A 27,526-nucleotide genomic window follows, 5' to 3' on the forward strand; every position below is an offset into this window, starting at 1 on the left:
TAGCAAACAGCGGAGACCTAAATGTTGTCGTTATTTATAGCAACAATAATAGCAACTAGCAAATGTTGGCCCCATCCCTCTCCCACCTTCCCAGGTCTACAAAGGGGTGTAACCACCGAGCAAGTCAGGAAATCACTTCCAGAAGATTCAAAAGGTCCTGCCCACCACAGAGCCCGGGACACCATCACTGATTATTCCTTCAGTGAATGATTAAATCGCATGAATGAATGAATGATTAACTTTTTGAACTTGCTGTAACTATTCTGTCAAGAAAGACGCATGCCCCCGGGTCACTGAGCGCTCACAAGGGGAGGCGTACATCCGTGAGCTCCTTACAGGAGCATTCGGCTGGTAGCCCAAGCCGGAGTCCCAAGCCCAGCGCTCAAACTGGCCTGCAGTTGGCAGAATAAACCCTGAGAGACGGTGGCAGTGATCCGACTGTCTCTTGCTGCCAGGGCAGCGGTAAAGCCGTAGAAGATCCAGTTTGGGAGGCAGGACGTTAGGCACCATCTCGCCCCCCCACCCAGCCTCCTCCGTCTGCAACAGGGGAGAAGTCTGGGGCACAGAAGGGGAAGTGACGTGGCCACGTTAATTTCAGCAGCTTAACGCTAGAAGGCGGCTGGACTGGGACTGGAGCCCAGACCCCCTCACGGCTGGTCCTCAGCCTGCTGCTCTCCCTCCTGCCCAGCATCCACCCGTGTGGGCAGCTCGAGTAAACATTAATAGATTCATTAACCAATTATTACACATATTACCGTGACCATTAAATAAGTCATTGAAGCAAATGACAAAAAAGCACTTCGCTGCTTCACCCGCTGAAGCTAAGCACTTCCTTGCCACTTGCTTCAAAGTCCTGTCTAATTGTTGGATTTCTCAGCCTGGCTGAGAAATGCTTGACAGGGCCGCAGTTCGGGTGCTGGGCTCGCTGATGTTGGGAGGACCTCCCTAGGAGACGGTGGGTCTCCAGGGTCAACCTGGGAGAGTCTCCACCAAGATGCGAGGAGGGACCTGGTGGGGATGAGTCATGGGCATCTGGATGCCCATCCAGGGCCGGAGCCATCAGGCTGCTCTGGAAATCTCACAAGTGAGATTCTCAGTCAGTTCAGAGCCACGTAGAAGCTTCAAGAAGCTCCTTGGGTGGGGTGGGGGGTGGAAGTGGGACACAGGTGTGTCTGAACATCCTCTCAGAGCCCAAGATGCAGCGAGAGTGGTGCGGACGCCCAAAACACAGACCTGCAGGGCGTTCAGCAGCGGGCGGTCCTCCTGGTTCGTGAGGAACAGGGGTGTGATCCCAGCATCCGAGAGCTTGAGCACAGCCTCCCGGAGCTGCGGGGACGCCCTCGTGGGTTTGTTGCTGAAGAAAACGGCCACCTTCCTCATAAGGAATCCATTCCGCACTCGCTTAAACGTGTTTCTGGCCACGAAGGACATGGCGGTTTCCAGGCTCTGCTGCTTGGACGTCAGGGCCACCTGCAGGTTCTTAATCTTGTCCAGGAGGACGGACTTCTTCTTGGAGTCGGCAAAGCGGATCTCCGTGGTCACCTCATTGTTGTAGGTGACCACGGCCACGCGGGCCCCCCGTGGGCAGTTGCTCTCGGCGATGGTCAGGTCGCCCACGATCTTTAAGACCACATCCCTCATCCGGCTGAACGTGTCCTGAGTGACCCCCTCCGACGTGTCCAAGGCAAAGGCCAGCTCGGTCGGGAAGACAGGGCACTCCAGGGGCCCTGTGGGAAGCGGGGAGTTTCACAGACAAACTACTTACTGGAAAAGGATCTCGTTCCTTCCACAGGAGAAAGCCGAACGACTGAACCGACTTACCGTAGCAGCAAGCTAGAAGACAAACAAAGAGGAGCGTGAAAGCCGGGTCTACCCAGAGGGAATTCCAGGTGTGAGAACAAAGGTGTCGCAGACAGGAAATCGTGTACTTACGGCATTTATCCTTGATGCTCTGGACCAGGGCACATTGCTTAGAAAGGAAAGGAAAGAAGATGTGAGGAGAGTGGGCAGACGGCTCCCAGGGCAAGGGCTCATGCAGCACACATGCAACTTACGTCCATCGAGTCGCCTCTGGGGCCTTTGTATCCCTGCAAAACAGGAACGGGAGGCTGAGAGCCCGCAGACGCACAGGGCGCGGGGCTCCCCACAGAGGAGCAGCCTGAACCCCACGGACACACGACAGAGGAACAAGACGGGCCCCCGGCCTTGCTGGTTCACAGGCTCTCCCTGTACGTCTGACTTCGCTGCTCAAAGAGCAAGAGAGACAGCAGTGTTTCCCCCATAAGGTGAGTAGCCCCACGCCCTGGAAACCGGGAAGCTCATCACTGATCAACATAAATCACGCATTTGAGCTTGAGTCTAAACGCTGCTTCTCCTGTGAGAAGAGCTTCCTTTCGCCTGCTGGCCTCCCGCCTCCTGTGGCAGGAGGGACACCCAGGAGCCACTTAGCTACCCTGTGGGCTCCAGGTCTAAAGCATCCTGGCTGATTCCCACTCCGTGGATACGCCCGTGGCTGCCCTCGGCATCTCATCCCAGTGTGTGGCGCCTGAGGGTCACGCAGACACCTCCTGGGCAGGCGAGCATCTTTCCATCGGGCTGCCCTGCCCGGCTCCCGCTGCAGCCGACTAACCATCTCCACTAAAGCCTTGCCTCGCTTAAACACCTGGCTCTGCCTCCTCCCCCGGGCCTGACAGTCGAACCCTTTGACCGCTCCTCCTCAGGGTGATTCTCCATTTCCTGGGTTAGCTTTTCCATTCTTCCCTGAACCTCATCAACTTCAGCGTGAGGAGACAATACAGGGAAAAAATCCAAGCCAGGAAGCAAAGACCTTCGTAATGAAGAGGTGTGGAAGGACTGCAGAAGGACCCAGGCGGCAGGGGCAGCATGAGGTTTCAACCATGAATCGGCAGCTCCCTTGGGGGTTTTGTAGACCAAAGAGAGCAACCCCCAAACCGCCGTCTGCCGCACTGTACCCCTTCCACAAGATGCAATTGGGAGGTATTAAAATTTGTTCTCTGTCATTCGTCCTCTACACAAACCTCAAACAAACCTACACCAGGAATTTGTAAAGGCAAATTTCAATACACCCTAGGTGACACAGAGTTCCACGTGAAACCTGCTTTAAAAGTTTCTCGTTACTCTAAATCTCCAAAGCTCTTTTCTCTACTGTGGTATCAGAAAGGGAAGCGTTTTTTAAAAATACGAAAACAAAACAAACAACAATGATGACAAATGCAGACACCTCCTCTGTGAAGGAAGGAGGTGGAAGTTTTCAGGGACCACGTGAAAGGCTCCAGCCCTCGGGCAGCTTGACAGGAAGCAGGTAGGTACTTACAGCTGGTCCTGGGTACCCAGGGTCTCCCTTCTGTCCGGCGATGCCTGGAGGTCCTGAGTTTCCCTAGAAGGCACAGCAAATACAGCTGAGCTGTGAGAAGACGGAAACTTCTCAGCTCCTGCAGGAGGAAGTGTGGCGAAGGCGGCCTCCTCCCCCGTCTCCGGGAGAAGTCTCGTACTTTGAGCTTAAGCATCTCTGAAATTCAGGAATACGGACAAGTGGCCCCAACAAAACGGACATGTGCCTCCCACACCTATGTTCAAGGTAAGATGCTCCCCTGAGAACCTTTAATCAGTCTCCTCCGGATGCATAAGAATCAGTAACTGACAATTAACTAGCTCACCCTGGGATGTGGACGGCCAAGCCAGTGTTTTAAAGCTCTACCTTCAGTAGTAGAGGGTCAAGTGTGAATGTCCTCACTGAACAAACTAACAGGATAACTACGATGATCTTAACTATATCTTAAGCTGAAAATGACTGTTAGAAGCCTTTACTTGTTTCTAGGCCACAAGTTGCTGATTCAAGACTCCGTGCGATCTCAAGAGGATGAGCAAACATCCACTAAGGGGAATAATCCAAAACCAAGAGCAGCTTAGGAGGGGGTCTGTTCCTGCTGGGGGGCGAGGGCCACCCTGCGTCAGCCCAGCACGCCTCCGAGCCGGAACCCTGCTGAGCACCTTGCACACTTCACCAAGTCCCGTCTCCTCACCGTCTGGTGGGCGTGACCGAACGCGTCTGCGCAGACCTCCGATATCACTCATTCTGAGACCTGAGTCCCCCTGGCGCCGAGCTGGGAGGGGGCTGGAGGCTGGGACCCTCGGGACGGGTTAGAGGACGGGGCCCTCCAGGCCTCGCTGTAGGAGGAACATGCCCAAAGGAGGCCAGCACAGACAGCCCTGCAGGGGTCCTGAGGACACCCGTCTAGGGCCTAGGCTCTCTCTGCTCCCACCCCATTCAGCCTGCAGCCAGGCTGCGAGCCGAGAAGGGATGGAGTTTTCAGTGCTCAGCCCCGCGGCCACAGAGGTTCTGGTTCTCCACCTGCAGCCAAGCTGTGGGGAAACTTACCCTTCGGCCTCTGATGCCTTTGGGTCCTGTGGGGCCGTCTGTCCCTGGCTCACCGGGGTTACCCTGGGAAGAGAGCCAGGAAGCAGCGCATTAAGCTCTGGAGTGGCGGGTCCAGCTGAGGGTCCCCGGGGCCTGTGGACCACCCTTCCTGGGTGGCCAAATGGCTGCCTTCGATGTCCCTTCCCTCTGAGTCACAAGTGGCACCGTGCACTTGCAGAGTCAGTCTCAGCTTCCGGAGTCAGAATGACGGCATCGTGGAGCATGTTAAGGTTTACAAAGTATTCTCCTGCAGTGTCATTTCAGTTCATCCGCACAAGCTCGTGACAAGTGCATATTGTCATCGCCATCTGACAGACGAAGGAGTGTCTGGGAGACGGTGGGCCTTTCCCAGAGTGTCTCAATTCGTAAGCGTCTGACCCAAGACTAGAGCCAAGATCCTGTGACTTTCCAGTCCATGGTCACGTCAGACTCGTCCTAAAACAACGATGATGTTTTACCAACAGGGGAGTATTTACCTTTGGACCTGGGTATCCAGGGAATCCCCTTTCTCCCTACAAAAGATAAATAAGTGAGTCAATAGTTGGTTCCAACTTAAATCCATCTAAACATAAATTATTCTTGAGCAGAAAAAAGCACATCCGTAGAGACACCAAGAGAAAAACCTCACTACTCTACAATTAAATTTTGAGAGAATTCCTTAAAAATACAACACGTCAGAAGTTCAGGAATCCTCAGCAGACACATACCTTTTTGCCTCTGCGTCCTTCACTGCCAACTCCGTCTTGCCCATCGTCTCCCTAAGAGCAGAAAGACAGCGTTACTGCACGTCCCGTGTCTGGCAGCCACGGCCTCCTTTGTCTCAAGGCCTGAGCAGTGGGTCTCCGAGTCCCTGAAGTGTTCCCAGACCGATGTACAGACCAAGGGAGGGCTCCTACTCCTATCCGTCCTCCAGGGCAAACAAGACCCTGTCTGCGGGGGCTGAGACCGGCGGACTGCAAGGTAAGGAACCGCTAACAGCGACTGGAAAAGATGCTGTTTGGATACAGACCCAAAGACTCATCAAGCCAGGACTCGCGAAGCCCACCTGGACCTGCGCATCTACGGGTCTGACTGTACTTCAAAGCAAGAGCACGGGGCTCAGCCTCGCAACCCCCCGAGTCTTCTGCGCGCAGCCCTTCCTCCCCTCCGCCGCCCCCTCTCCCTCCCCCACCGGGCCTCCTCCCTTCCTTCCCAAAACCAGCTCCCCTGCGCTCTCAGACCTGCCCCTCATCGCTCTCTCCTGGGGGCTTCCAGAACCGGGCACTGTTCACTATTTCAAAAGACTCAGAAGACCTTCTATGTGATATACGTTAATCTATCTAATAAAACATGCTCCGTAGTTAATTTACACTTTTAAACAGCTGAACAGCCGTTGCCCTAATTTATGGAAATGGAGTCAGGAAGCGATCTCATTCAATGATTTGAGTAGATTTTAAAGTCTAATTTTTCCCCTTCTGCTTCTGAGACTTAGAGGAATAGCAGTTGGGTTTTTAAACTTCAGTTAGCAGTAGAGAAATTATAAACACAAGAAAAGTGTTTTCAAGCTTTGATGCTACAACGGTCAGACAAACCTGGTCCATTTATACAGGTTTTAGGTGTAATAATTCGTTTTAGAGAACTTCTCAATGTGCTGTAGATTTCTTTTTCCTGGACAGAACGTGTGTGACAGCAGTGCTGTTAGGGAGCAGTTAGAGTGCTTTTAAGTAACTTTTTAACATGAATTCTCAAAGTAAGAATTTCTGTTGCTGGGATGTCTCATTCAAAAGTGTTTCAGTTTGAATTCAGGTCTTATCAGAGCCAATTACGTTTTCAACCAAGGACATTTATTTCTTTACAGAAAAGATCCCCCTCCTCGTGCTTGCAAAGAATTTGCAAGACCTGAGATGAAGGTGGTTCCAGAGTCAGTAAACCACCTCAATCACTCAATCACTTAGCAGAAAAAAATACAAAAAAAAAAAAAAATCGTTACTCACACCCCCTCCAATGAAATAAAACTTATTTTGAAACTCATTCGCTGATTATAAGCAGCAGGATTCACTATTGTCAATCATACCCCCAGTCACATAAGAAGCAGCCGTCGAGCTATCACTAGTGGAACCAACCCAGGTTGCAATGGCAAAGGCCAGCACCGCCCAAGACCCCACCTCCCGCCTCCTGAGCAGCTCAGCAAAGTCGGGGCAGCCTGGGCCCCGTGCACCCGGTCATCTTACCGTCTCCCCACGAGGGCCCCGGTTCCCGAGTCCTCCCTTAGGTCCTGGCTCTCCGGGCTCACCCTAGACATGAGAAACAGGGTGGAGACACCTGTGGGCCTGGGGCGATTTAAAATGAGATTCTATCCTTTGTAATTTCCCTAAGCACTAACGGTACTAGGAGCATCTTTGTTCTAAAAGTAAAATTAAATTAAATTAAATTAAATAGTGATTCCAGGCACTTGGGTGACCTGCCCACCCGGCCGTCAGCAGGGGAGGCTGGGTGGGAAAGACCAAAGGTGGGGGGAGGGGTGCGCAAACTGAGCAGCTGGACAGACCGACAAAGGAGGGAGTGGTGACACGGGGTCTGGCCGGGCCTGGCATCAAGAAACAAGTGCTACTTTTGTCCAGACAAACCTTTCTTCCCAGGGGCCCGGTCCTGCCGCGTTCTCCAGGAGCACCTGCCGTTCCCCCGCTTCCCTGGAGCACGAGGCGAGGAGAGAGTCAGCGAAACACTCACCCTCCAGGCCGAAGTGTCCGCATCCCGCCCGCCCCGCCCCTCGTGGAGGTCGGAGCCGCAGACGCTGGGTGCTGGAGATCCCGGTGCAAACGTGCCCGGAGACGGCTTGTGCAAACCTCAGCTACTGATTGTAGTTAACGTCCATCTCCTAAGTTACCCATTACGGGGACAAGTACCCGGATTATGTGGCTTTACCTCCTCTCCCTTCCACACCTCCACACCCAGCACCTGCTTTCACAGGTGTGGAAACCACGCACACTCACTGAGGGAGTGAACAAACCAACAAAGGAACCGACTCTAAACACGCGGTTCAGCCCACGGGGCCCAGAGCCAACTGGAAGGGACGGGGCCAAAGCAGGCGGTGAGAGCTATGTTCACGGTTAACTGTTTGCAGAGCTTCACCCCGCCCCCTGCACCACCAAAATTTCTTGACGAAACAGAGGGTAAATAAATGGTAGGGGTAAAAACCACAAAAGATGTAAAAATAGGTATCTATCAAATTTTGAACTAGGCAGGGACTTTCTCAGCAAAGAGGGGCCCTCACAAAGTCCCTGCTTCCACTGTAAAACATTTCTGTGCATGTATGTAGCCTCGGGCTAGTTCACTGCCAGTTAATTAGTCACCACAGTTTTCCAGAGCAGACGACAGGACGGCTCCCCAGTATGGCATCAGACAACCGAGCATGGAGTGAGTGCCGGTGCCCGGTGCCAGCTCAGCCACAACACATCTTCACTAATATCCAGGACCCGTGGATGTTTGCAGTGACCACAAATTTAAGGAACCTCTTCCCTGTCGAACTTGAGGACAGGGAACGCCTTACACAGAATATCAAACCCCAGGGGCAATTTCCAGGAGCCAAATATGAAACAATGCAGCATAACCTGATCACTCGGGCAGACTGATCTGACTTCACGCAGACCCACCCGAAGGCGTCTCAGATAAGGCATGTCCTTTCTTTGCTGACCACCCAGCTGGCATGTATTTGGAAGCAGCAGCCTTGGGACTCATGAGTCCCTGAAGCACCAAGAAAAAAAGGTCTCTTACTTCCTTGAGGGAACCAGCCAGTCGCTGGGAGGACTGAGTGGGACCAGGTCTGTGTTGCCAGAGTCGGGCGGAGGGGACAGTCTGGCTCCTGCCCCACCATCCACGAAACAGGAAACCCCCAGCCCACTGGGGCAACGTGCTACCCACTTAGCTAAAGAGAAGAGTGGTACCCAGACGGACTTACCCGGGGTCCAGGGATGCCTTGTTCTCCGCTCAGGCCGGGAGGGCCAGTGGGACCCGCTGGTCCCTGGAGAAGTAAAACGCCCACGTGAGTGCGGTGTTGACGTGACGCACCACGGACACCATGAGATCCACCCAGGGGAATGCTGTTCCACCACGCGAAGGAACGAAACACTGACACGGGCCACAGCGTGGAGACACCTCCAAAACACGGTGCTCAGTGCAAGAAGCCAGACACAAAAGGCCACCTATTCCATTATTCCATTTACACGAAAGGCCCAGAACATGCAAATCCGTCAAGACAGAAAGGAAATTAGTGGTTGCCAGCAGCTGGGGGGAGGGGGCACGGCAGCTTAGTGGGTCCAGGGTCTCCTCTGGGGATGATGAAAACGTTTTGAAACTAGACAGACAGGATGGTGGTGCAATGTTGAGAGAGCACTAAATGCCACTTTAAAAGATTGATTTTGTGTTCAATTTTATAAAATTGTTGGCCACTTCAATTTAAAAAACTGCCAGGACATGTGGGAAAATGTAAGCAGGCGTGCTGCCGCGGCAGGGGGAACTGACCTGTGCTCCTCTGGTCCCCTGCTCTCCCGCAAAGCCCTGCTGGCCAGGACCGCCCTTGTTGCCCTTTGAAACAAGAAAAGGTGCAGGGAGGGGTCAGCCATCTGTTCCACAACCACAGCTGTGCCAGGGCTCAGAAGTGATGACAGGACAACCCCAGAGCGAGACATCAGGGCAGTGGTCACTTTGCACGGCCATTGATTCTCCAACCTTATCTTTGATTCTCACTCTGGCCTTGCCTTGTCCTCAAGACAACTTCATGAAATGAAGCTATCTTGGACCCAAACGTGTCCTGCACGGGTGAGGAGACGGAGCCACCAAGACATGTGACTTGCTGATGACGGAGAAGTGGACATGTCATGGGCAAGAGGTGCCCAGGACGCTGCCTCCGCCATCTTTCCCTTCATTTCCCCCCATCCCCACTGTCACTTTCATAATCATTTGATAATCATTTTCACTGCCATCATCATTTTCACAAGTCTCTGTAGAAGAGCTAAATTTAAGGGGATGGTAGCTGCTGTTTGAGCTGCACCCCCGATGGTAAAGGAGAAAGTAATTTTCACTTTGTGGGCAGGAGGGAGGCCCATCTCCTGAGAGCACGTGGTGATGGAAAAGGGGTGGCAGCTTAGCGGCTTACCTTAGCTCCTGCGGGTCCCCTTCGGCCAAAGCCACCCTGAGGAAGAAGTCACACAAGCTGTGAGGGGGAGGCAAGGAGGCTGGGGGAGGCTGGCCTCTGCCATTAACCCTCCGCTTCACGGCACCCACCGGGCACCAGATGCTGTGCCCTCTCCGCCTTGAGGAAGTGCTCATGAAATAACCCCTTCGCTCCTGCCCTCACCTCGGAAAAGTGTTGCTTCCAGGCTGTCCTCATTAACCATCCAAAGGGAAGGTCTGAGAATGACTCTAGTCCCACCGACCAAAATGGGGGCCCCTCGGGCTGCACGCTCCCAGCCACGTGAGGGCTGTGAAGCAGGCGTGCCGACCTGTCTAGTTTTGTTCCGTTTTCTTAACTGGAGGGAGGAGGGATGAAATGCGCTCACTCTAGTAGAAGGGAGTCCCAGACTCTCCACGCTCTCCTGGCCAAATATAACACACTCCTGGTTGAGTCAAGGATCCAAAGTGCACACATGTGCACCTAAGAGCCCGGCTGCCCTTGGTCTGGGCTCCTGACTTGGCAGCATCTTCCTCGACGCTCCGGCAGTGACCCTTAGTTCAAATAACTGTGGGCTCCCTGCATGAGTAATCCATGAATTCCCACCTCGGGATTGCTGCTGCTTCGCTGGGAGGGCTCGGGGGCAGCATTTGAACATTCCGGATGGATCTTTGCAAGGTTAGGGTCGGTGTTCTGAAGCCTGTGACACACCAGCCTATTACAGGCTTGGACCATCTGTTGCAACAACCCCAGAACCACATTCTCTGCTCCCAACAGACCCACCCAGTAACCTTCTAGGGTGACCGTCCTGCCGTGATTCACTGTAGTGGCAGCTTCTTTAATGGAAGACCTTCCTCCTTCCAGGGACAACACGTGGACAGGAGGGAGATAGGCGCCACCAGCCCACTCCTCCAGAGTAACCATCTGGCTGGCCACTCACCAAGGGGCATCCCAGAGTGTGACCAGAGGCCCCCTGTGCTCGGGCCACAGGCAGCCGCAGAGACCCTGAGGGTGACGTGAGGCTCAAGGTAGCCCGTGGGAGGGACGCCTTTCATCTTGGCCTGAGCGAGGTCATGAGCGAAGACAGCCCAAATCTGTACTAAGTGCAAACCCAAGTTTCTACCCTGTGAACAGAATTCAAGCGAATTCTATGCACGGCTGTATTTTAAGTCTTATCATGGAAACAAAGTTTTGGCTCTGCACACAAACTGAGTCGTACAGCACATTGTAACAATTATTTCTTACTTTCTTTTCATTAGATAGCCCAACAGCATTATTCAAAAATAACACTCAAATCTTTCAAGATAGCAGTTTCAAATTCAAAGTTTTCTTCTGAATTTTAAAAGCAAAGTTATGCTCTGCAGTGTATCATCTGCTTATGGGTGAGAGTCACTTCCTTTAAAAGCCCCCGTCTGCACACGCCCTCTGATCGTCCAGCCGCTGACCCCTAACCACGTGGCTGTAGTGGGGGGAATGGCTTGGGGGCCCCGTTCTGGCCCCGTCCGTGCCCCGTTCCTAGCCAGATGCTCAGCAGAGATGGGTCTCAGGCGCCCAGCAGTGCCCTGACCTGGCCCTAAGGATTTACAAACTTCCAGGTCATCCCCCAGCTAGGAGCTCCGAGCTCCCTATACACCAGAGCCTGGAAGCATTCAGACGGCTCCCCAAAGATCACGCATTTCCCTTTGGCTTCAGCGATCCTACAACAAGACTCAAAGATGGGGCACGCAGTGAGCGGCCTGCAACAGGCATTTCCGAAATGTCTTGAAAAAGCAATCGCGAGGTGCAATTCACTAGAAAACTGTTTTCGGTTGTTTGAGTTACAGCAGCCCCAGGAAAACAAACACTTAGAAAACAAAACAAACATGCACGTGCACCTTCTTCCCCCACTGCCCTGTATCTGTGTTTCCGTTCGGATTCTTTAAATATTCAGGGGGATCAAATCTGGCCAAATATTCAAAAGTGGCAACAATATTACTTTTAAAATGTCTGTTCAGGACACCAGAAACTAACACAACATTATAAATCAACTATTCTTTTCAATTAAAGAAAAGATATTTGGTTTAAAAAAAAAGTGTTCAATTGAAAAAAAAAAGATTTGGTTAAAAAAAAAAGTGTCTGTTCAGTATGCTTTTGGGAGGGGAGAGAAGCAGGGCTGGGGCGAGCCCAGAGTAAATGATTAAATCAAAGATTCTATAAGCGGTAACAAGTGGGTGACGCTGGTTTCCAAAACCCCCTTAAATTCCCTAAATAAACAGTTCCCAGTAACTCTGCCCCAGGGAGTGTCCAGCAGATTTAGGTAAATATGACCCAGGGCCCCCCCCCAAACCACAAGAGGCACTCACGCTTTTCCCGGGCTCTCCAGGACTTCCAGACACCCCATCTCTCCCAGGGAGACCCTGGCGTGGGAAAGAGAACTGACATAAGAGTCTCGTCTGCAGAGAAGAACGTGTGACTCAAATACTGCACAAGACGCCGCGGGAAAGGAACGGATCCACTGCGGGAGGGTCACACGTTCCGCGGGTGCCTCAGACACAGGTGCTCCTGCCCCCACAAGCCTTTGGCCTGCCAAGCACTTTCTGAAAATATCTAAGGGGCGCAAACTCTGCTGAGAGGAAGTCCCTCTTGGAGGGGCTGTTTCTGTCCCCGTTGGAGACCCCGTCACGGGCATACCCATGCTCCCAGGACTCTCTGGCCCTGACCCTGACCTTGTACATGCACAGCCTTAAAGGCCATGTCCACTGCCTCCGCAGATGGCCAAGAACCATTTGTTCATCTTTGAACGTGAGCTTTGTTTCTCAGACCCTCCGCCCAGGGGTTGTCTAGGAACACGAGCACTGTACCATGGGGCCGATATCTCCGGTTTCTCCTTTGGGTCCTCTCTGCTGGCTGTCCTGTCCTGAGTCACCCTGAAAACATCACAGGTCAGGGAATAAACCACGTGTGCACAGGAGGCCACTGCTGCTGGGGCAGTGGCCAGAAAATTATTAGTGATGGTCTGAATGCCAGTCCCTTCAGCCACGTCCCACCCAGACAATGCCCACCCCCTGACTGAGCGCACGTGCGGTCAGCGATCCCTGGGAGCCCCAAACTGGGGGGCGAGGGTTCTTCCTCAGTTCACTCCTGCCTCGGCCTGGCCTGGACAGGAAGAGGCTGGCCCAGTGACGGTCACCTGCTGACAGGCTTTACAGAGCCACAAAACCAGAAAAGCACTTCTCTTCTCCTAAAGCAAACCTGAAAGTGTCCCGAGATCACATGTCAGGGACAAGTCTTGGGTCTTCGTATGGTAGAACTTGCAAACACTTATCTTTGCAGCTAGAGAGCAAAGACGTTTCCAGCCACCCCAAAATTCTAAGAAAAGGACAAACCCCATATTTTGCCAACACGTTTTGAAATCATTTCCAAAGTAAAATCCTTTCTTTCAACCCCTTCCCCAGCCCCAGTTCTCAAATCAGCAACATTCAGTCCCCCTTACCGGGTCACCTCTGATCCCCATGTCCCCTCTCTCTCCTTTGTCCCCTTTAGGTCCTTTGTCACCCTAAATAAAAAACACAGGCAGAGACAGAGAATTAGATAGGGTTTCAAATTTTTAGCTCACCCTTAAAATCGCATTCTTCAATTCACAAATCTGAAATAGAACCAGGTTTCAGCGTTTATCATGTGCCCAGTTGCCATGAAGATAAAATTATCTCCAAACATTTCAGGTCACCCACAAGTATGAATTGGGGACCCACTCTGTGCCAGGCACTGGGGATTTATTTCAACAGAACACACTCAGTCTTTGCTCAATTGGACACACTCTCCAAACAAGAAAATATAATGTAAATACGTCACAGCCAACAGGGGACATAGGAGACACCAAGGTTGCATTTCCAGAGGGAAGTCAGGGAAGACTGCCTGGAGGAAGCAGTCTTAACATACAAAATAAAAGAAATAATCCCTAAATGCAATGTTCATAGTTTTCGTATAACAGTAACACTATAGAAACATGCTTACCCTTCTTCCCAGATTCCCTTTCTCTCCAGAAGAACCGGGCAATCCCTTGTCTCCCTGCCAAAGACAACAATAAAATGTCATTCCTGGCACAATTTCTCCCACAGACTGAGGCATTAGTCACTGGAATCTTCAGGACCAAAAGCAGTTTGGACTCAGAGTGTAAAATCACTTACATCTTCACCATCAAGACCATCCAATCCGATTTCTCCTAATTCACCCTGTGAGGGAACAAGACACATGGTGAGTGTAGAAAGCCCTCTGGAGAAAGAAAAATGAGAACTACTGAGAAAGTTTTATATATAAAAAGGAAAGCAAGCTTAAGTACCTTCTCTCCTGGGAATCCACGGGAGCCCTAGGAAGTAAGGAAAGGGGAAACGTTAGCTCCTGAACAGAACAGGCTAGAATAGGCTCAGGGCTGCCCTTTCCCCGTCCCCGGCTTGAAAGCCAGTGTCTGAAAATTCAGTGTTAGAGATTCATCTTTTTGGATAGCTCTCTCTCTCCATCACAAGGGGACCGTAAAGCTAATGTGTCTGGATCTGAGCACCTGGGTGGTCTTGGCTCTCTGGGCAGGAAGGTGGGCCCTGAAGGCCCTTTTCTAACATTGCAGAGAGGTGGCCCCGCCTTCAGCACCTACTCACAAACTTCAGTAAACGGAGAAGGTCGTCAGCCCTTGACTCCAAGCCTCTCTCCCTCTCCCCACCTACCTCGCTCCTCCCAGGGTCCGGGGGCTGAAGTGGCCCGCTGGGCTCTGGCCTTCTCCACCCGGCCCCCCGCCACCCGTGTTCTGCCGTCTGTCCTTGTGGGCGTGTCCTGGGCTGCTTCCCGTTTCCCTGGGACACTACCTCTCCAGCCCCGGGCTCCCTCCCCGGCAAAGCCGAGAAGCCCTGGCGGCTGGAAAGGCTGCCTCACTCCGGCACGTGCTGCTGACCCCCATCTCCCCATGGCGAGGGGCCAGGGGCTGCAGTCCCCTCCCCACACCTGGGCGCCACCCCACTCTACCTTGACTCCTCTCTGCCCCGGGCAACCCTGGAAGCCTTGGGTGCCGTTCACGCCAGGGGGGCCGCGCTCACCCTGTGGGGAGAAACAAAGGCAGTTGGTGAGTTGGAGTTTCTTGTCGTGTGTCCCCACCCAGGAGGCATCCCTGTGGAAGGCGGGCACTGGAAAGCAGTCCACCGGCGGGCAGATGGATGTGCCCGGAGGGGCCTCCAGCATCCCTGCCCTGCCCCTCCGGCCGACCTCTGCCCTGAGCCTTCAACCTGCAGGTCCCTCCCCTGTGGGAGTGGGGTCTGGGAGGGTCTGCAGCCCAGAGGGCACCTCCTGGTGGGTTGCGGATGAGCGGGTCTCAGGGGACGGGGTCTGGGTGGGTGCCAGGCCCCACGGAGAACCTTCAGGCTGGCTGCTCCTCTCCATGGTCCCTGGTCCCCAACTCTCCACTGGGGTCCGGGCCGGGCGCTAACCCCTAGCATGGCTACATGGGACCCTGGTGACTTCAGCTACTCCCATGGGCCCTTCATTCCCATCCCAGGGTGGGGTCTTGTTCCAGCATCTCAAGACACTTCTGTGCCAGGTTCTACTTCCCAAAGCCCAGCTGCAGGCTCTGCCCACCCCCGACTGCACCCCTGAGCTACAGATAACCTAAATCAGCAGCCCTTCTCCGGGAGGCTCCCCTCAAAGGGCGTCCCCCCGCGCCCCTGACTAGGCGTCCCCCGCACCCCTGCTCCAGCTCACGCTCGCCTCTGCCTGGGTACGTGAATCCGGCAGGCACTGGGTTTGCTGTATTCGGTGGCCCTCTGTCTCAGAGGCCATTTAGCCTCTCCCTCTGGGATGCAATAAGTCAAAACCTGTACTGTGTTTCCATATTTGTCATGCTGGGACCATCATACCAGTTTCCAGAGTATAGGCATCTGAGTTGTTAAGAAAATTAGAAATTAATTTTTTCCCAGTGGAAAAGTCACTGGAATCTGAACAGATCAGGAACCCCACAATTCAGCTCCAACACGTGACGGGTAAGGAGGGAATCAAGATTTAAGGAATGAAGCAACTTTTACTTACAGGTCCCCCCTCATCACCAGGATAACCTCGGTAGCCGTCTTCTCCAGGAATCCCCTGAAACAAAGCGAGCAAAGGTCCTCGGTTAACTTGTCGGGTTTCCTCTGTGCTGCACTTAAGCCTCTCCCTGGCCCCCCTCCATCTGGAGGGGCGGTCCTGCAGGGGCGCCTTGGAGTAACTGTTTCCCACTCATTGTTTCTATCAGGATCTTTAAGACTCTTGATCTTACAAGAAATCCTGTACGCTTCCTAGGACTTGGAGGCAAACATGAAGATCCCTGCTGACCATCGTAGGGAGGCTGCCAGTCAACAGTGCCCCCTGGTCTTAACATTATTTTAGAAAATGAAGAACCAATGCAATAAAGGAAAAAGGGGTGGGAAGGGATACATCGGGAACTCAAGATTTGCAGGTGCAAACTACCGTACATAAAATAGATAAACAACACACCCCCAGCACAGAGAACTCTATTCAGCATCCTGTAGTAGCCTATAATGAAGAAGAGTATGAAAAGGAATACACGTATGTACACGTGTGACTGAGCCGTCATGCTGGGCACCGGAAACTGACACAACACTGTAAACTGACTGTACTTCAATTGAAAAGAAAAAGAACAGACCCTCCCCAACCCTGCAGAAAGGCAGTTTGTGGCAGACACCCGGGCGCGGTCTGCACCTCAGGTCGCCTGTCGTGCAGCCTGGGCTGGTCCTCTGACAGCAGGGAAAGCACCCAGCCAGAGCCCCAGCGGCCCTGAAACCTGGTCTCCGGCAGAAATAGTGAGTCAGACCACCATACCTTCGGCCCGATGCTGCCAAGGGGCCCTCGGTCTCCCCTCTGTCCAGAGCACTTGCAGGGGACTCCACAGCAAGCTTTCTCAGCAATGTTGTCCTACCGAAACAAACAAACGAAAAAGTTCAAATCTCCATAAATGACGATGGAAAAAAGCAGCATCAGTGTACCAAAATGCCCGGACCCGAGGGGTGTGGACCTCACAGCGGGAGGGGAAGCCCCCCGCCACGCACGGCCTTCCCCGGAAGGGTTATCAGGCAGGGCCGGGGTCGGGGGGGTGGTCACCAGTGGAGACTACAGAGCCACCCAAGTCAGTAAATCTCGTTCACAGTGTCACCCCAGGCTGGGCCTTACCTCTAGAAGCTCCCACCAAACATACCCAAGCACCAAATGTTAAGCAGAACTGAACGTATTTTGAATCTCTAAAAAGCAAAACCTAACAAACCAACTGCAGACAGGCAGGATGGAAGCTGGTTGCAGGGTGGAGACCGTACGCCCTTCCTCAGAACCCCAGTCAGAGCCACGGAACGTGGCGCCAGCCTGGAGGAGCCCTGGGAGCAGCCGTGGTGCGGGGTCCCTGCCTCTTCGCCACAAGCGCCACCCCTCCAGGCATCAGTGCCTCTGACGCCCGTCTGACACCCCGGATGCTGCCTTCCCGCCCTGACCCCGTGCAGGAAAGCGCACACCCGAAAGACACTTCCACTGGCTGAAGTCATGGTGCTCAATGCATTTTCTTGCAGTGAATTTCCTAGAGTTTTCATTTTCTCCCATGTCCCAGGTTTGTCAATTCTCAACCTGCTTCCACTCAATTAAAAAAAAAAAACCCAATTCCAGCCCGAGCCCCAAGCCTTGGAGTTAACCCCACCCACTGAGAGGCTGAACTCATGAGGATTTGCAAGCCTCCCGGGGCGCCTTCATGGGCTCCAAGAGGACTAGAACAGAAGGCCACAGAAGCACATTTCCACCCAGAAATGGTCTCTCCTTCCCTGCATATTCTTGTTTTCACTGTTTCCCGTTTGGGGAGGGGAGAGGGTCAATCTCAACGTTATGCCTTCTCTGCATCTTACAGATGAAAAGAAACCTCATGAAAGGGAGCAGAGGAACTCTCCGCCGCAGCGTCGGCCGCCTGGAGACCCGTTTCCCAGCCCCCCAAACCCCCGGTTCTCTGAGATCTCCGTTTGCAGGATCCATCCATGTTATGGCAGCAAAGCAGCTCCCAAGTCAATTAAATGAGCTAAATGGCCGCCCAGAGGTCCCTGATGACTGGCGTCGTCATCTTGAGATGCCAAGAACGGAGGTACCTCAACCCGTCAGTGTGCAGACACGTAACACACTCACAAGCTGCTCCGCCAGTTCGTAATCCAAGTCCAGCAAGTTCAGCCTCAGGGGCCGGTTGTATGTGAATCCCCGCCCGAACTCCAGCTGCATCAGCTGCTCCAAGTTGGCCACGCGCTCCAGGCCCACCAAGATCAGAGCTCGGACGCCTGTGGGGACAGGCACACTTACAAGGCTCGCCTAGGCATTCAAGGGCCCCAGCATTCTTTCCTCCTGACTCTTTATTTTCAAAGAAAGCATCAGTATAAAATTTCGCCATGAAACGAAACACGTTTAATCGTACTGGTTAACTTTCAACTCTTTCAAGAGTTGGAACACAGGAACTTTGGACTCCTCGGAGCAATAGTTTCGGATACATCTGTAAGTAAGCTGATCAATGTAACCACAGGAAATGACACCGTGAAGTCTATTCATGCATAAGTCCTCAAACTCTGGTTCTGCATAACCCGGGTAGGCTGCGGGAAGAACCGAAATCCCGCATCTCCAAAACCAGGCACTAGCAGTCTCAGCTCCTCTGCTCCGGAAAAGCAAGGTAATAATCAGAACGTTCCTGTGATAAGTTACACTTCCGTAAATTCTTCTTAAACCTCTGGTGTTGGCGCTCACTTTTTGACAGTCAGTGCTACCGAATTCCAAAGCAAACGAACAGTCAACTAGCACATCTGGTAACGGGCTTCCTCGCTTATCCAGTCACCCTGCATTTGGACAGCATGCCTTCATCATTCCGTATTAAAGTGTATCTTAACAGTGTAGTATTTTTGAGCTGTGATAGCTGCTAACTGAAAATGCAGCAATAGTTTTTGCTAGAAAGTTAATTCCTAGTTTATATGGCGCAACCAAATGAATCAAAACTTCATGTTCTTTTGCAAAAGCACCAAGCCTTCTAGATGCTCTACCGTGTCGTGAATGAGCCTGAGGCCCCAGGGGGCCCGGGCCGGGACCAGGTGATAGAGCTGTCTCGTAAGTAAGGGGTCCTTGTTGGCTCTATCCCGTCGCCCCAGGCAGGCGACAGAGGGTCAGGGTGCTGGGAGGACCTGTCCTCCAAGAGAAGCCACTCCCCCAGACGGTCCATCAGTGGAGTTGCTCCTCTCCAGCCCAGCAGTGCGCCTGCCTCACCCAGGTCTACCTCTCCCTCTTAGAAAGCCCAGAACGTACCTTCCTGTCGGAGTTCCTCAGATGCTTTTTGTAAATCAGCCATGTCTCCATCCACCCCATCGGTAAAATGAATGATCACCTGAAGATAAAAAAGAGTCAGAGGAAAATGACTCAGTTCTTCTTCTTACAACTGCAGAAACTGAGGACCGAGGTTGAGAAACAGTCACCCTCGGTTCAGAGTTCCTTGATACCGTGCAATAAATGAGGTATGAAATAAATGGGTTTATCGCAGCGCTCGGCTTATTAAAGAGCACAAACAACAATGGAAATGAAAAGTCGCCCTCATTCTCTCATCCGGGGGTGTAGCTCCTAGAACTCGTCTGTGTGTGTGTGTGTGTGTGTGTGTGACGGGCTGAGCTGTGTCCCTCCGCAATTCCTGTGTTGGAGGAATTTTGTGTTTGGCAATAGGGCTTTTAAAGAGGGAATTAAGTTAAATGAGGCCATTAGAGTGGGCCTCATCCAACGTGACTGACATCCTTCTCAGAAAAGGTGATTAGTTCAATAAAAAAAATAGCAAAAAAAAAAGAGGTTATTAGGACACAGACACACACAGAGGGAAAACCATGTGGAGACAGAGGGAGGAGACACCGTCTACAAGCTGCGTAGAGACAAAGGGAAAAACAACCCTGGGGGGGCGTCAGGACGGTGGGACAGGAGGTGGTGGAGCGCACGCGCCCCCACAGATCCGTCAGAACTGCGTCTGCCTGGGGCTCGGTTCTCCCAGAAAACGCTAGAAGGAAAAACCAACCCTGCCGATTCTCTGATCCCGGACTTCCAGCCTCCAGGACCGTGAGGGAATACATTTCCGCTTTTAAGCCACCCAGCCTGTGCCGTGGTACATTGTCATGGCAGCCCCAGTGAACCGACTGTGTGTGTGTGTGTGTGTGTACACAAATACAGAGGAAGAGAGAGACAAATATGTAAAAGTAGAGAACATAACGTATTTAACGGGCAAGACTAGGATTAAACATGGATTAATCACAAATGCAACTCATCCAAGCTTAAGTACTGATTTCCAAGATTTCTGTTCAGGGCTTTAGTAAAACGAGGAAGGCATCACGTTCCAGGACAGGATGATCAGCTGCCGTAAAGGACTTTTACATCCAGGCACTCCCACCCCCATCAAATGAGAAGAACATCTAGACAAGACGGGTTGGGGGAGGGGCTCCCGGACTTGAAGGCGGTCCCGCGGGCGGGAAGCCCCTGGCGGCCCAGGCAGCGGGAACAGGCGCCGCCCAGCTCACCTTCACGCCGTCGGGCGACGCCTGCCGGAACTTGTTCTGGTAGAGCCTCAGCGTGTCGGCGGTGAGGACGTAGGGGTGCTGGTTGCGCATGTTCCGGAACTTCTCAAACAGCTCCGGCTGGTACTCAGCGAAGTCAAAGGCCTCCACGGGGCCCAAGGGCGAGTTGGCCACCACCGACACCCGCACCGTGGGCATCTGGTTGCCGCTGCAGCTGATCCTCTGCATCTGGCTGATTCTATTCAAGACGGTGTCCACCTTGGACTCAAGGCCCTTCTGAGCCACGAATACATTCTGATCGCTTGAACCATCAAAGCCCAGGATCACATCCAGATTACAGACTGTCAAGGGAAAAGCAGGCGGTGAGCCCTCAGTCCAGCTGCCGAGACTCATTCAACGTACAGGCACAGCCCCGGACGCGGACCAGGACACCACGCTCAAGGGCAACACGAGATCTTCTGCGTATGAGCTCCGAGAAGCGACTAGATCTGCCTCTCTTTCCCCCTGGAGCACTGGTGCTGACCCTTAGGAGCCAAAATTATTGGCCATTTTAGCGTGATTGCTTTGGTGACGTTAACCAGCTTTGGCATGGTGCATAGTCAGTGTTTAAATGCATCCCAAGTTTGTGCTTTAATTAAACACACTTGAGAACTCAAACACTCTGATCTAAAATAATCGATCTAATGAACCTATAAAGAGAAACAGGGATGAGTGAGTCTGAATAATTCTGGGGATTAAAGAATAAGGGGGGAATGTAAATCTGGTGAGAACAAGGAAAGACACATGTCCACTCTCATCCCGGAAGCACAGCCCCTAACAATGGTAGGTGACAACCAGGACCCAACCCACGTGGACGTAAGTAAATGCCTGAAGCATTGGGTGCTAAGGAGCCCTGAGGCCAGCGCTGGGGGTCTAGGAACCAGACAACGCCAACATGGACAGGACAGGGGTGAAAATACACGCCTCGAGGGGCTTACCTTTGGACACATCAGTGACACCTGGACACAGGGTCTCATGCATGGCGTCATGCAGAGTTTCCAAAACTTGCTCGCTCAGCTCCGACAGCTCCTGGACGTTCCCCACGCGGAATGCCGTCGCGCTGTTGGAGGCTATCTTCCCCACCTCCTCTGAGTCGATGTTCCTCACGCCCACTGCAAACACCTTGACGCCTCTCTGGGTGAGGGCCAGGCTGGCCTCCTGCGCATCCTCCACCGACTTGCCTCCCGTGATCACAAAGGCAATCTGCGGGACCCTCTGGTCCACGCGGCTGCCCGCCTCCGGCACAAAGTGATTCACCCGCAGGTGCTCCAGGCCCACCTTGGTGTTTGCATGCCTCCCCCCTTTGTAGACCACTTTGTTGATGGCGTCGATAATCTGCTGCTTGGTGGAAAAGTCTTTCAGGAAGAACTCGTCGGTGGGGTCAGAGTTGTACTGGACCAGCCCCACTTGGATGGAGTCACCCCCTTCATAAACTGTGTCCACAATTTCAGACACAAAACGGAGCACTTCCTGGAAACTGTCCCTCCGGAAATTGATGGAACCATCCAACAGGAACACGATGTCTGCTTTCTTTTTCTCTGAAAATGAGAGCAATGGAAAAGAGAGAAATTTGGTTCCCACATTCAGGAAAAAAATGGGAAATGTAAAATGAGTGGAATGAGGCAGCCCTGTAGCTTGTTCACAGAGAGCACTTCTGCTGTATTCCCTGCCTCTATAGCTCCCAAAATCACAGGCCTCAAAACATCACGCCAAAAACAGGAAGATAAATGGCAAGTCATCTAAGCCAAAAGGAGAATCAGTGGAACTGTGCAGATGGTGTTATGTCCAGATTGCGTCATCCATGATGTTTTAGAAAATGCCGCTAAAGCTTTCCCCCTGGTCAAAAAGAAATGATGGAGGGCTGGGGGTACAGCTCAGTGGTATTAGCATGTGCGAGGTCCTGGGTTCAATTCCCAGGACCTCCAAATAAAAAAAAAAATTTAATAAAAGAAATAAATGGTAGCATCTCACGGGAATCAGGGGAGGAGTGCTAGAGGCAGGGCAAGGAAGGGCCGGGAGAAACAGACTGGAGAGTGGGAAGCAGGCGCATTGCACCTGTGGAGAACTGCTGACCAGCATGGCGAGAGGTCGGCTGGAGTCAGCTGAAAATCTACGGCCCTTGGAGATCAGGTACTAATCCTAACCAAAGGATCAAGACTGCGGTAGAGAGAAAGGGAATCCGGAGAAATGAGACGTTCCTCACCCAGCAGGGAAGGAGGACGTGAAGGAGCGAAGCGGAATACAGCTGCCCCAGGGAAGACCAGCCTCATCATTAACTCCAGGTGTCTGCATGGCCTTCGCCTGGAGGAGGCGCTAAGGAAGACGTGGGTTGGTGGAGGGGCTCCATCTGCTTTTGGCAGCCCCGGCGGTCAGACCCAGGAGCATGAGGCACACGCTACAGGGGAACAGCTCTCACTTCCCCCAGGGAGGTGCTTCCTGACCACACCAATCCCAGGGAGGAGGCTTGCCTGGACCGTGGGAGGCACCCCACCCCCGGACAGAGGCTGATTTCCCAGTCATGTTTGGAGGGGCATGGACTGAACAGCTTCACAGATGCCATTTTATTCTGAGAGCCAATGAGTCTGTGATTTGACCCTCAATGCATTTTTATGGAACCTTTCAATGGGGCTACAATTAGCTTCATGGAAACTCATGGAAGCCTCATGGAAGGATCCATGACCGTATGCCTCTGAGCTGTGTTTCCTTCTGTTCATTCTACAATCTCAACTAAATTATTTTTCCAGTGTTTAATGTCTACTATTATCTGCAGTGACACCCCGAGAGAAGAAGATTAAAGGAATGCTAATTGCTTTTTTCAATTTAAAAAGTTGGTGTCACACCCTGTAGTCACAGGTCATACCTGGCCGTGAGGGAGGGAACGTGTCCACTCCCGGAGGTGCAGGAGTGACCCCAGAGGGTCCAAAGGAGTTCAAGACCCTTTCTTCAATGTTGGGGAGCTCTCTGAACTCCCTCACGGTGAAGACCAGCCTGGGGTCGTTGGTGATGGCCTGCAGCTCCGCTCTGTCGATGTTCCGGTCTCCAACTCCTAAGCTCACAATCCCTGAGGATCTCATCACCTGGGAGAATCTGGAAATGTCATCCTGGGACTTTCCACCCAGAAACAGAACCAGGTGTTGGGGCACCCCATCTTCTATCCGGCTCCCAGCAGACTTGACAAAGAAATTCCTTGCCACGAATTCCAGAGCTTTGCCGGTGTTCAGCGGGGACCCCCCTTTGAACCTCAGGCGACGTATGGCGTCGAGCACACTGGCCTGGGACTTATAGGTCTTCAGGTAGAACTCCGGGAAGACGTCATTGCTGAACTGCACCACCCCAATCCTCACTTTATTGGGGCCAATGTTGAGTCTTCGCACGATCCTGCTAACAAAGTCTCGGATGTGTGCAATGCCATCTGGCCTGACGCTATCAGAGCTATCGATGAGGAAGATGATGTCTGAAGCATCGTTCTCCACCGCTGCGGATGAAGGAAAGAGACAAACTCAGTACCAGACCAGCGCGCAACCAGCTGCATTTCCTAACTTTGCGTTATACTCCATCACAGCATTAATTCACATTAAAATTATAAGCCAATGTGCGTGTGTTTATCTCTTGGGGTTTTTTTTGAATCAATCATAACCAATTGGGCCTTTTGTACCAAAACAATTTCTGCTTCTTGAAATATCTGAAGTTTCCCAAAACTTTCTCTTTCTGAGTTTATTTCAGTTTCGGCTTTGTGGTCTGGGTTACAACTAATTTCAAAAAAGTAAGCAGCGTGTAGACATGAATCTTGGATGACCATCATCTTTGAATCATGAGCTGTTACCACCAGAAGGGACTGAGATCACCCAGACCAACATCTTCGTTGTGCAAGAAGAGAAAGGTGGCTGAGGACAAAGGCTGTCTCTTTGTCCAAGGCCACCGCTTAGCCAGTGACAGCCCAGAGCATCCCAGCTGTCGCCCATGTGCCACGCCGCCCCGCTGTCTGGCTCACAGTGTTCCTTTTTCTTCATGTATCTCTAGCGTTTACACAGATTTCATTTTCACTATTATTTCCCCTGTTCTCTCCACACGAGTCCATTTTAAATTATAAAATTAATCAAAAGTCCTGGGAAAGATGAACCCATTGATTTGAATTCTAGGTACATCTTGGATTGCCATTTATTCAACTCATATGTTGCCTCTCGACAAATTCAACCCATCTTTTGCCTCAGAAATCACTGGCTGCTTATAGTGGAAACACAGCACAGTAAAAGCTAAGCAAATGGAGTTGAACCATTTATGCTGAGAAGGAGAAAAGCTGGCCCGGCACCTCATGTCCAGGCCGTGGGCTCCCTCGTGGAGCACCACAGACTTCACAGAACACTGACATCAGAGAAAGTCACACTGTAATCGTATCTGAACACTGACCAAAAGAAGACAAAAATAACAGAACACCTCCGCCCTGGGTCATCAGTGGCCACCGCTCCTTTACCCATTACGGCTTTAGCCGTGAGATGCGGTAAGATCTCACTCACAGGATGACTCGCCCTTCTTAATGGCACGCACTCAGGGCAAAGTCCCGTTTCCTCAAGCCTTCCGCAAAATCACCTATGATGAGTCCAAATCCTGTGCTGAGCCTTTTCTAACAACCTCTGGCTGAGATGCCCGTGGCTGCCCACCGTGTGCATCCTCCTCCCTGCATCCAGCTGTAGACCCACAGGTTCAATCACAGGTGGCCATTTACTTCGACTGTACTTTTGAGTAGCATGGACTTTGAACCCGTGATTTTTTATGTTCAGGAAAGACAACGAAGAAGAACAAACGCCTGGTCTTACCTGGAGGAGGGAAGCGGGTGGTGGCCAGGATCTGCTGAATCTGCTCCGAGGTTAGGGTGGTGATGGGGGTCAGCAGTTTCTGCTCCAGGCTGGGCAGCTCCCGGAAGGTGCTCACTGAGAACACGTACTCGGGGCTCAGGGAGATCTTCACCAGCTCCTCCGGGTCTGCGTTCCTTCCGATCGTAACTGGTGCCACGCCAAACTGCTTGAGTTCTACTGCCGAGTCGTCGACTTCGTCGTCAGACTTCCCAGAGGAAATGAGGACCAGGAACTGAGGGACGCCCTCTTCAATCCGACTCCCCAGCGGCCTCTTGAAGATATTCCTTGACACGTACTCCAAGGCACCCCCAACGTTGATCTGCCGCCCGCCTTTGGGCCGCAGCCGCCTCACCGCGTTCTGCACCTCGTCCTTGCTGGAGTGGGCGTTCAGCAGGAACTCCACCCTGGGGTCCTCGCTGAACTGGATGACCGCCACCCGGGTCGTGTCGAAGCCCACATCCAGATAGTCAACCAGCCTCTCGATGAGGGTACGGATGTACTGGAACTCAGGGCCAGCGCTCTGGGATCCGTCGATGAGAAAGACCACATCCCTCTTGCCACCGACACCTGTGAACCCACCGTGATCATAAGCGCCACCTTCACTGGCACCCAATTCTTAGTCACAGAATCACAGTTAGTCACAGACTCACAACCTGATGGGTACGGCTTCCTGATTCAGACTGTGGTGTTCAGTTAAAACACCAGTCCCAGGAGAGGCCCGGGAATTTCAGTGATTACAGATCAGAGAGAAGAGGAGGAACCAGCAGAGGGTAAGGAAGGGTAACTCCACAGGCGGAAGAAACTAGAGCCACGTTGAGACCAAGCGGGGCTGGTGTTTTGGGAAGGAGGGACTCTCAGCTGTGACAGACGACACTCAGATCAAGCGAGACAGGGCCTGAGAACTGACCGCTAGGGTGTGCCAGATGGACCTTGACCGGAGTGCTTTCTGGGAAGCAGGGAGAGTGAGCAGGCTAGGGCGGGTCCAGAGGGAGTTGCAGGCAGTAAAGACAGCGCCTTAAAGAGGAGACTGGGGGGCGCCTGGCGGTGAGCAGGGCATCGAGGGAGTTTTTAAAGAGGAGAAAAGGCACTGTGCTTGTATCACGGAGAGTCATCCAGCCCATCAGAGAACTGAGGATGCGGGAGAGAGGAGAGCTGCAGAGGGGAAAGGAGAGGCTGCCGGGGAAGGAGACGGTTCACCCCAGGAACAGGAGGGAAGCTGAGACGGGGACACCGATGCCAGGAGGGACCGAGTGGCGCTTCTGGAAGTTATCCTCCAGTTGCCTTTTATTTTCTCAGTGAAATGAGAATCAAGATTACCGGCTCAGAGTCAGCAGAGGGAGAGAGGCATCAAGCAGGAGGAGAAGGAGGAAAATAGTCATTTTGAAGAGCAGGAGAGCAGACGGACCAGGGGAAACATGTGCTCGTGCCTAAAGTAAAGGAACTGCACACACACAGCACTTCCGAAGGCCCACGGCGTCTCCCGGGAACACCGGGGCCTCCACGTGCACCCTGAGCAAGGACTCCTGCAGCCAGACAGGTTTTGGAGATGCTGTGTTCGCTCACGGTATCAGAGATACACAAAACACATCAGTCTGAGCAAAACCAACCCCCCACCAAGAAAAAACCCTCACTTTATTTATCCCGTTGTTTTCCCAAATGTATTTGATCACGAGCTCTTTAGGACACTCCATGGGAGTCTGGTGGGGCGTGGGCACCCTGCCTGGACACCAGCGAGGAGCAGCCGACCCCTCCCTCACTCACCCAAAGGGCACCAGGTCCTGCTTCTGACTTTTCTCTCACTTGCTCTTCCCCACCCTCCCCCAGCAGCATTTCCCCCTCCCCTCCCCGTGTCCTGGTGCTCTATGCGGATGGGGTTCTATAGAAGGTGAACCACACAGGAGCCCTGCCCAACCGCGTGCCCTGGGAGGGCAAGCCCTCGGTGGGTGTTTTTGGACGGATGGATAGATCTGAGCCCCCTTCCCTCTCAGCAGCCAGGGGCCCAGCATTTCCTCGCTCATTGCATCAGGCCTAGGAAAGGATCACTGGAAGGAGGAGACAGAACCAGCCACGGTCAAGGGAGCCGGGTGGGCTCCCTGCCTGCTGCGACACTGAATTCTTCACATCAAGCAAATTCGACAGCCATCTTTGCCCTCGGGCCCTGGAAATGCCAATATTCCAGAGACTGTGCCCCGGCTCGACAGTTGGTGCGCCTGTGGTCCAGCTCCCCCCCCCCCCCCCCCCGATCACAGGACACTGCCGGCTGGACCGACCAGGGCAGCCTGGGGCCCACACTGAACTGGAGGCATCAGTCAGACGGCCCCTCCCTTCTGTACCTCAGCAGAAGCCTTTCTGCCAAGTTAGAGGTCTGAACTGTAAGCCAAGCATAGGCCCCTCCTTGAGACTTTAATTTGGCCCAAAACATAAACCTTAGCATCTCCCCAAGCCTCTGCCCCTTCTGGCCACCAAGGCCACGTGGTTCCTAACTCAT

The 27,526-nt window shown here is 52.8% G+C and overlaps 1 protein-coding gene across 9 annotated transcripts in view; it reads right to left on the reverse strand.

Moving 5' to 3' along the window:
- The window catches only part of COL6A3 (collagen type VI alpha 3 chain), an 82,146-nt gene that overhangs the window by 18,489 nt on the left and 36,131 nt on the right, over positions 1–27,526 (reverse strand). For 8 of the 9 annotated variants that reach the window (XM_074364546.1, XM_074364549.1, XM_074364551.1 and 5 more), the window contains 28 exons: positions 25,000–25,605; positions 23,046–23,660; positions 21,124–21,723; positions 20,150–20,487; positions 18,906–18,984; positions 17,754–17,899; positions 16,422–16,514; positions 15,633–15,686; positions 14,580–14,651; positions 13,906–13,932; positions 13,754–13,798; positions 13,581–13,634; positions 13,060–13,122; positions 12,428–12,493; positions 11,930–11,983; positions 9,573–9,608; positions 8,939–9,001; positions 8,376–8,438; positions 7,045–7,107; positions 6,649–6,711; positions 5,146–5,196; positions 4,915–4,950; positions 4,400–4,462; positions 3,335–3,397; positions 2,055–2,087; positions 1,933–1,969; positions 1,822–1,833; positions 1,234–1,727 (listed from right to left, as the gene is read on the reverse strand). In XM_074364546.1, coding sequence (XP_074220647.1) covers positions 1,234–1,727; positions 1,822–1,833; positions 1,933–1,969; positions 2,055–2,087; positions 3,335–3,397; positions 4,400–4,462; positions 4,915–4,950; positions 5,146–5,196; positions 6,649–6,711; positions 7,045–7,107; positions 8,376–8,438; positions 8,939–9,001; positions 9,573–9,608; positions 11,930–11,983; positions 12,428–12,493; positions 13,060–13,122; positions 13,581–13,634; positions 13,754–13,798; positions 13,906–13,932; positions 14,580–14,651; positions 15,633–15,686; positions 16,422–16,514; positions 17,754–17,899; positions 18,906–18,984; positions 20,150–20,487; positions 21,124–21,723; positions 23,046–23,660; positions 25,000–25,605 — 3,989 coding nt within the window. The remainder of the gene's footprint in view (positions 1–1,233; positions 1,728–1,821; positions 1,834–1,932; positions 1,970–2,054; positions 2,088–3,334; positions 3,398–4,399; positions 4,463–4,914; positions 4,951–5,145; positions 5,197–6,648; positions 6,712–7,044; positions 7,108–8,375; positions 8,439–8,938; positions 9,002–9,572; positions 9,609–11,929; positions 11,984–12,427; positions 12,494–13,059; positions 13,123–13,580; positions 13,635–13,753; positions 13,799–13,905; positions 13,933–14,579; positions 14,652–15,632; positions 15,687–16,421; positions 16,515–17,753; positions 17,900–18,905; positions 18,985–20,149; positions 20,488–21,123; positions 21,724–23,045; positions 23,661–24,999; positions 25,606–27,526) is intronic. The other variant, XM_074364545.1, reaches the window with a different exon arrangement.

This window comes from Camelus bactrianus, chromosome 5 (genome assembly GCF_048773025.1).
Source record: "Camelus bactrianus isolate YW-2024 breed Bactrian camel chromosome 5, ASM4877302v1, whole genome shotgun sequence".
NCBI lineage: Eukaryota > Metazoa > Chordata > Mammalia > Artiodactyla > Camelidae > Camelus > Camelus bactrianus.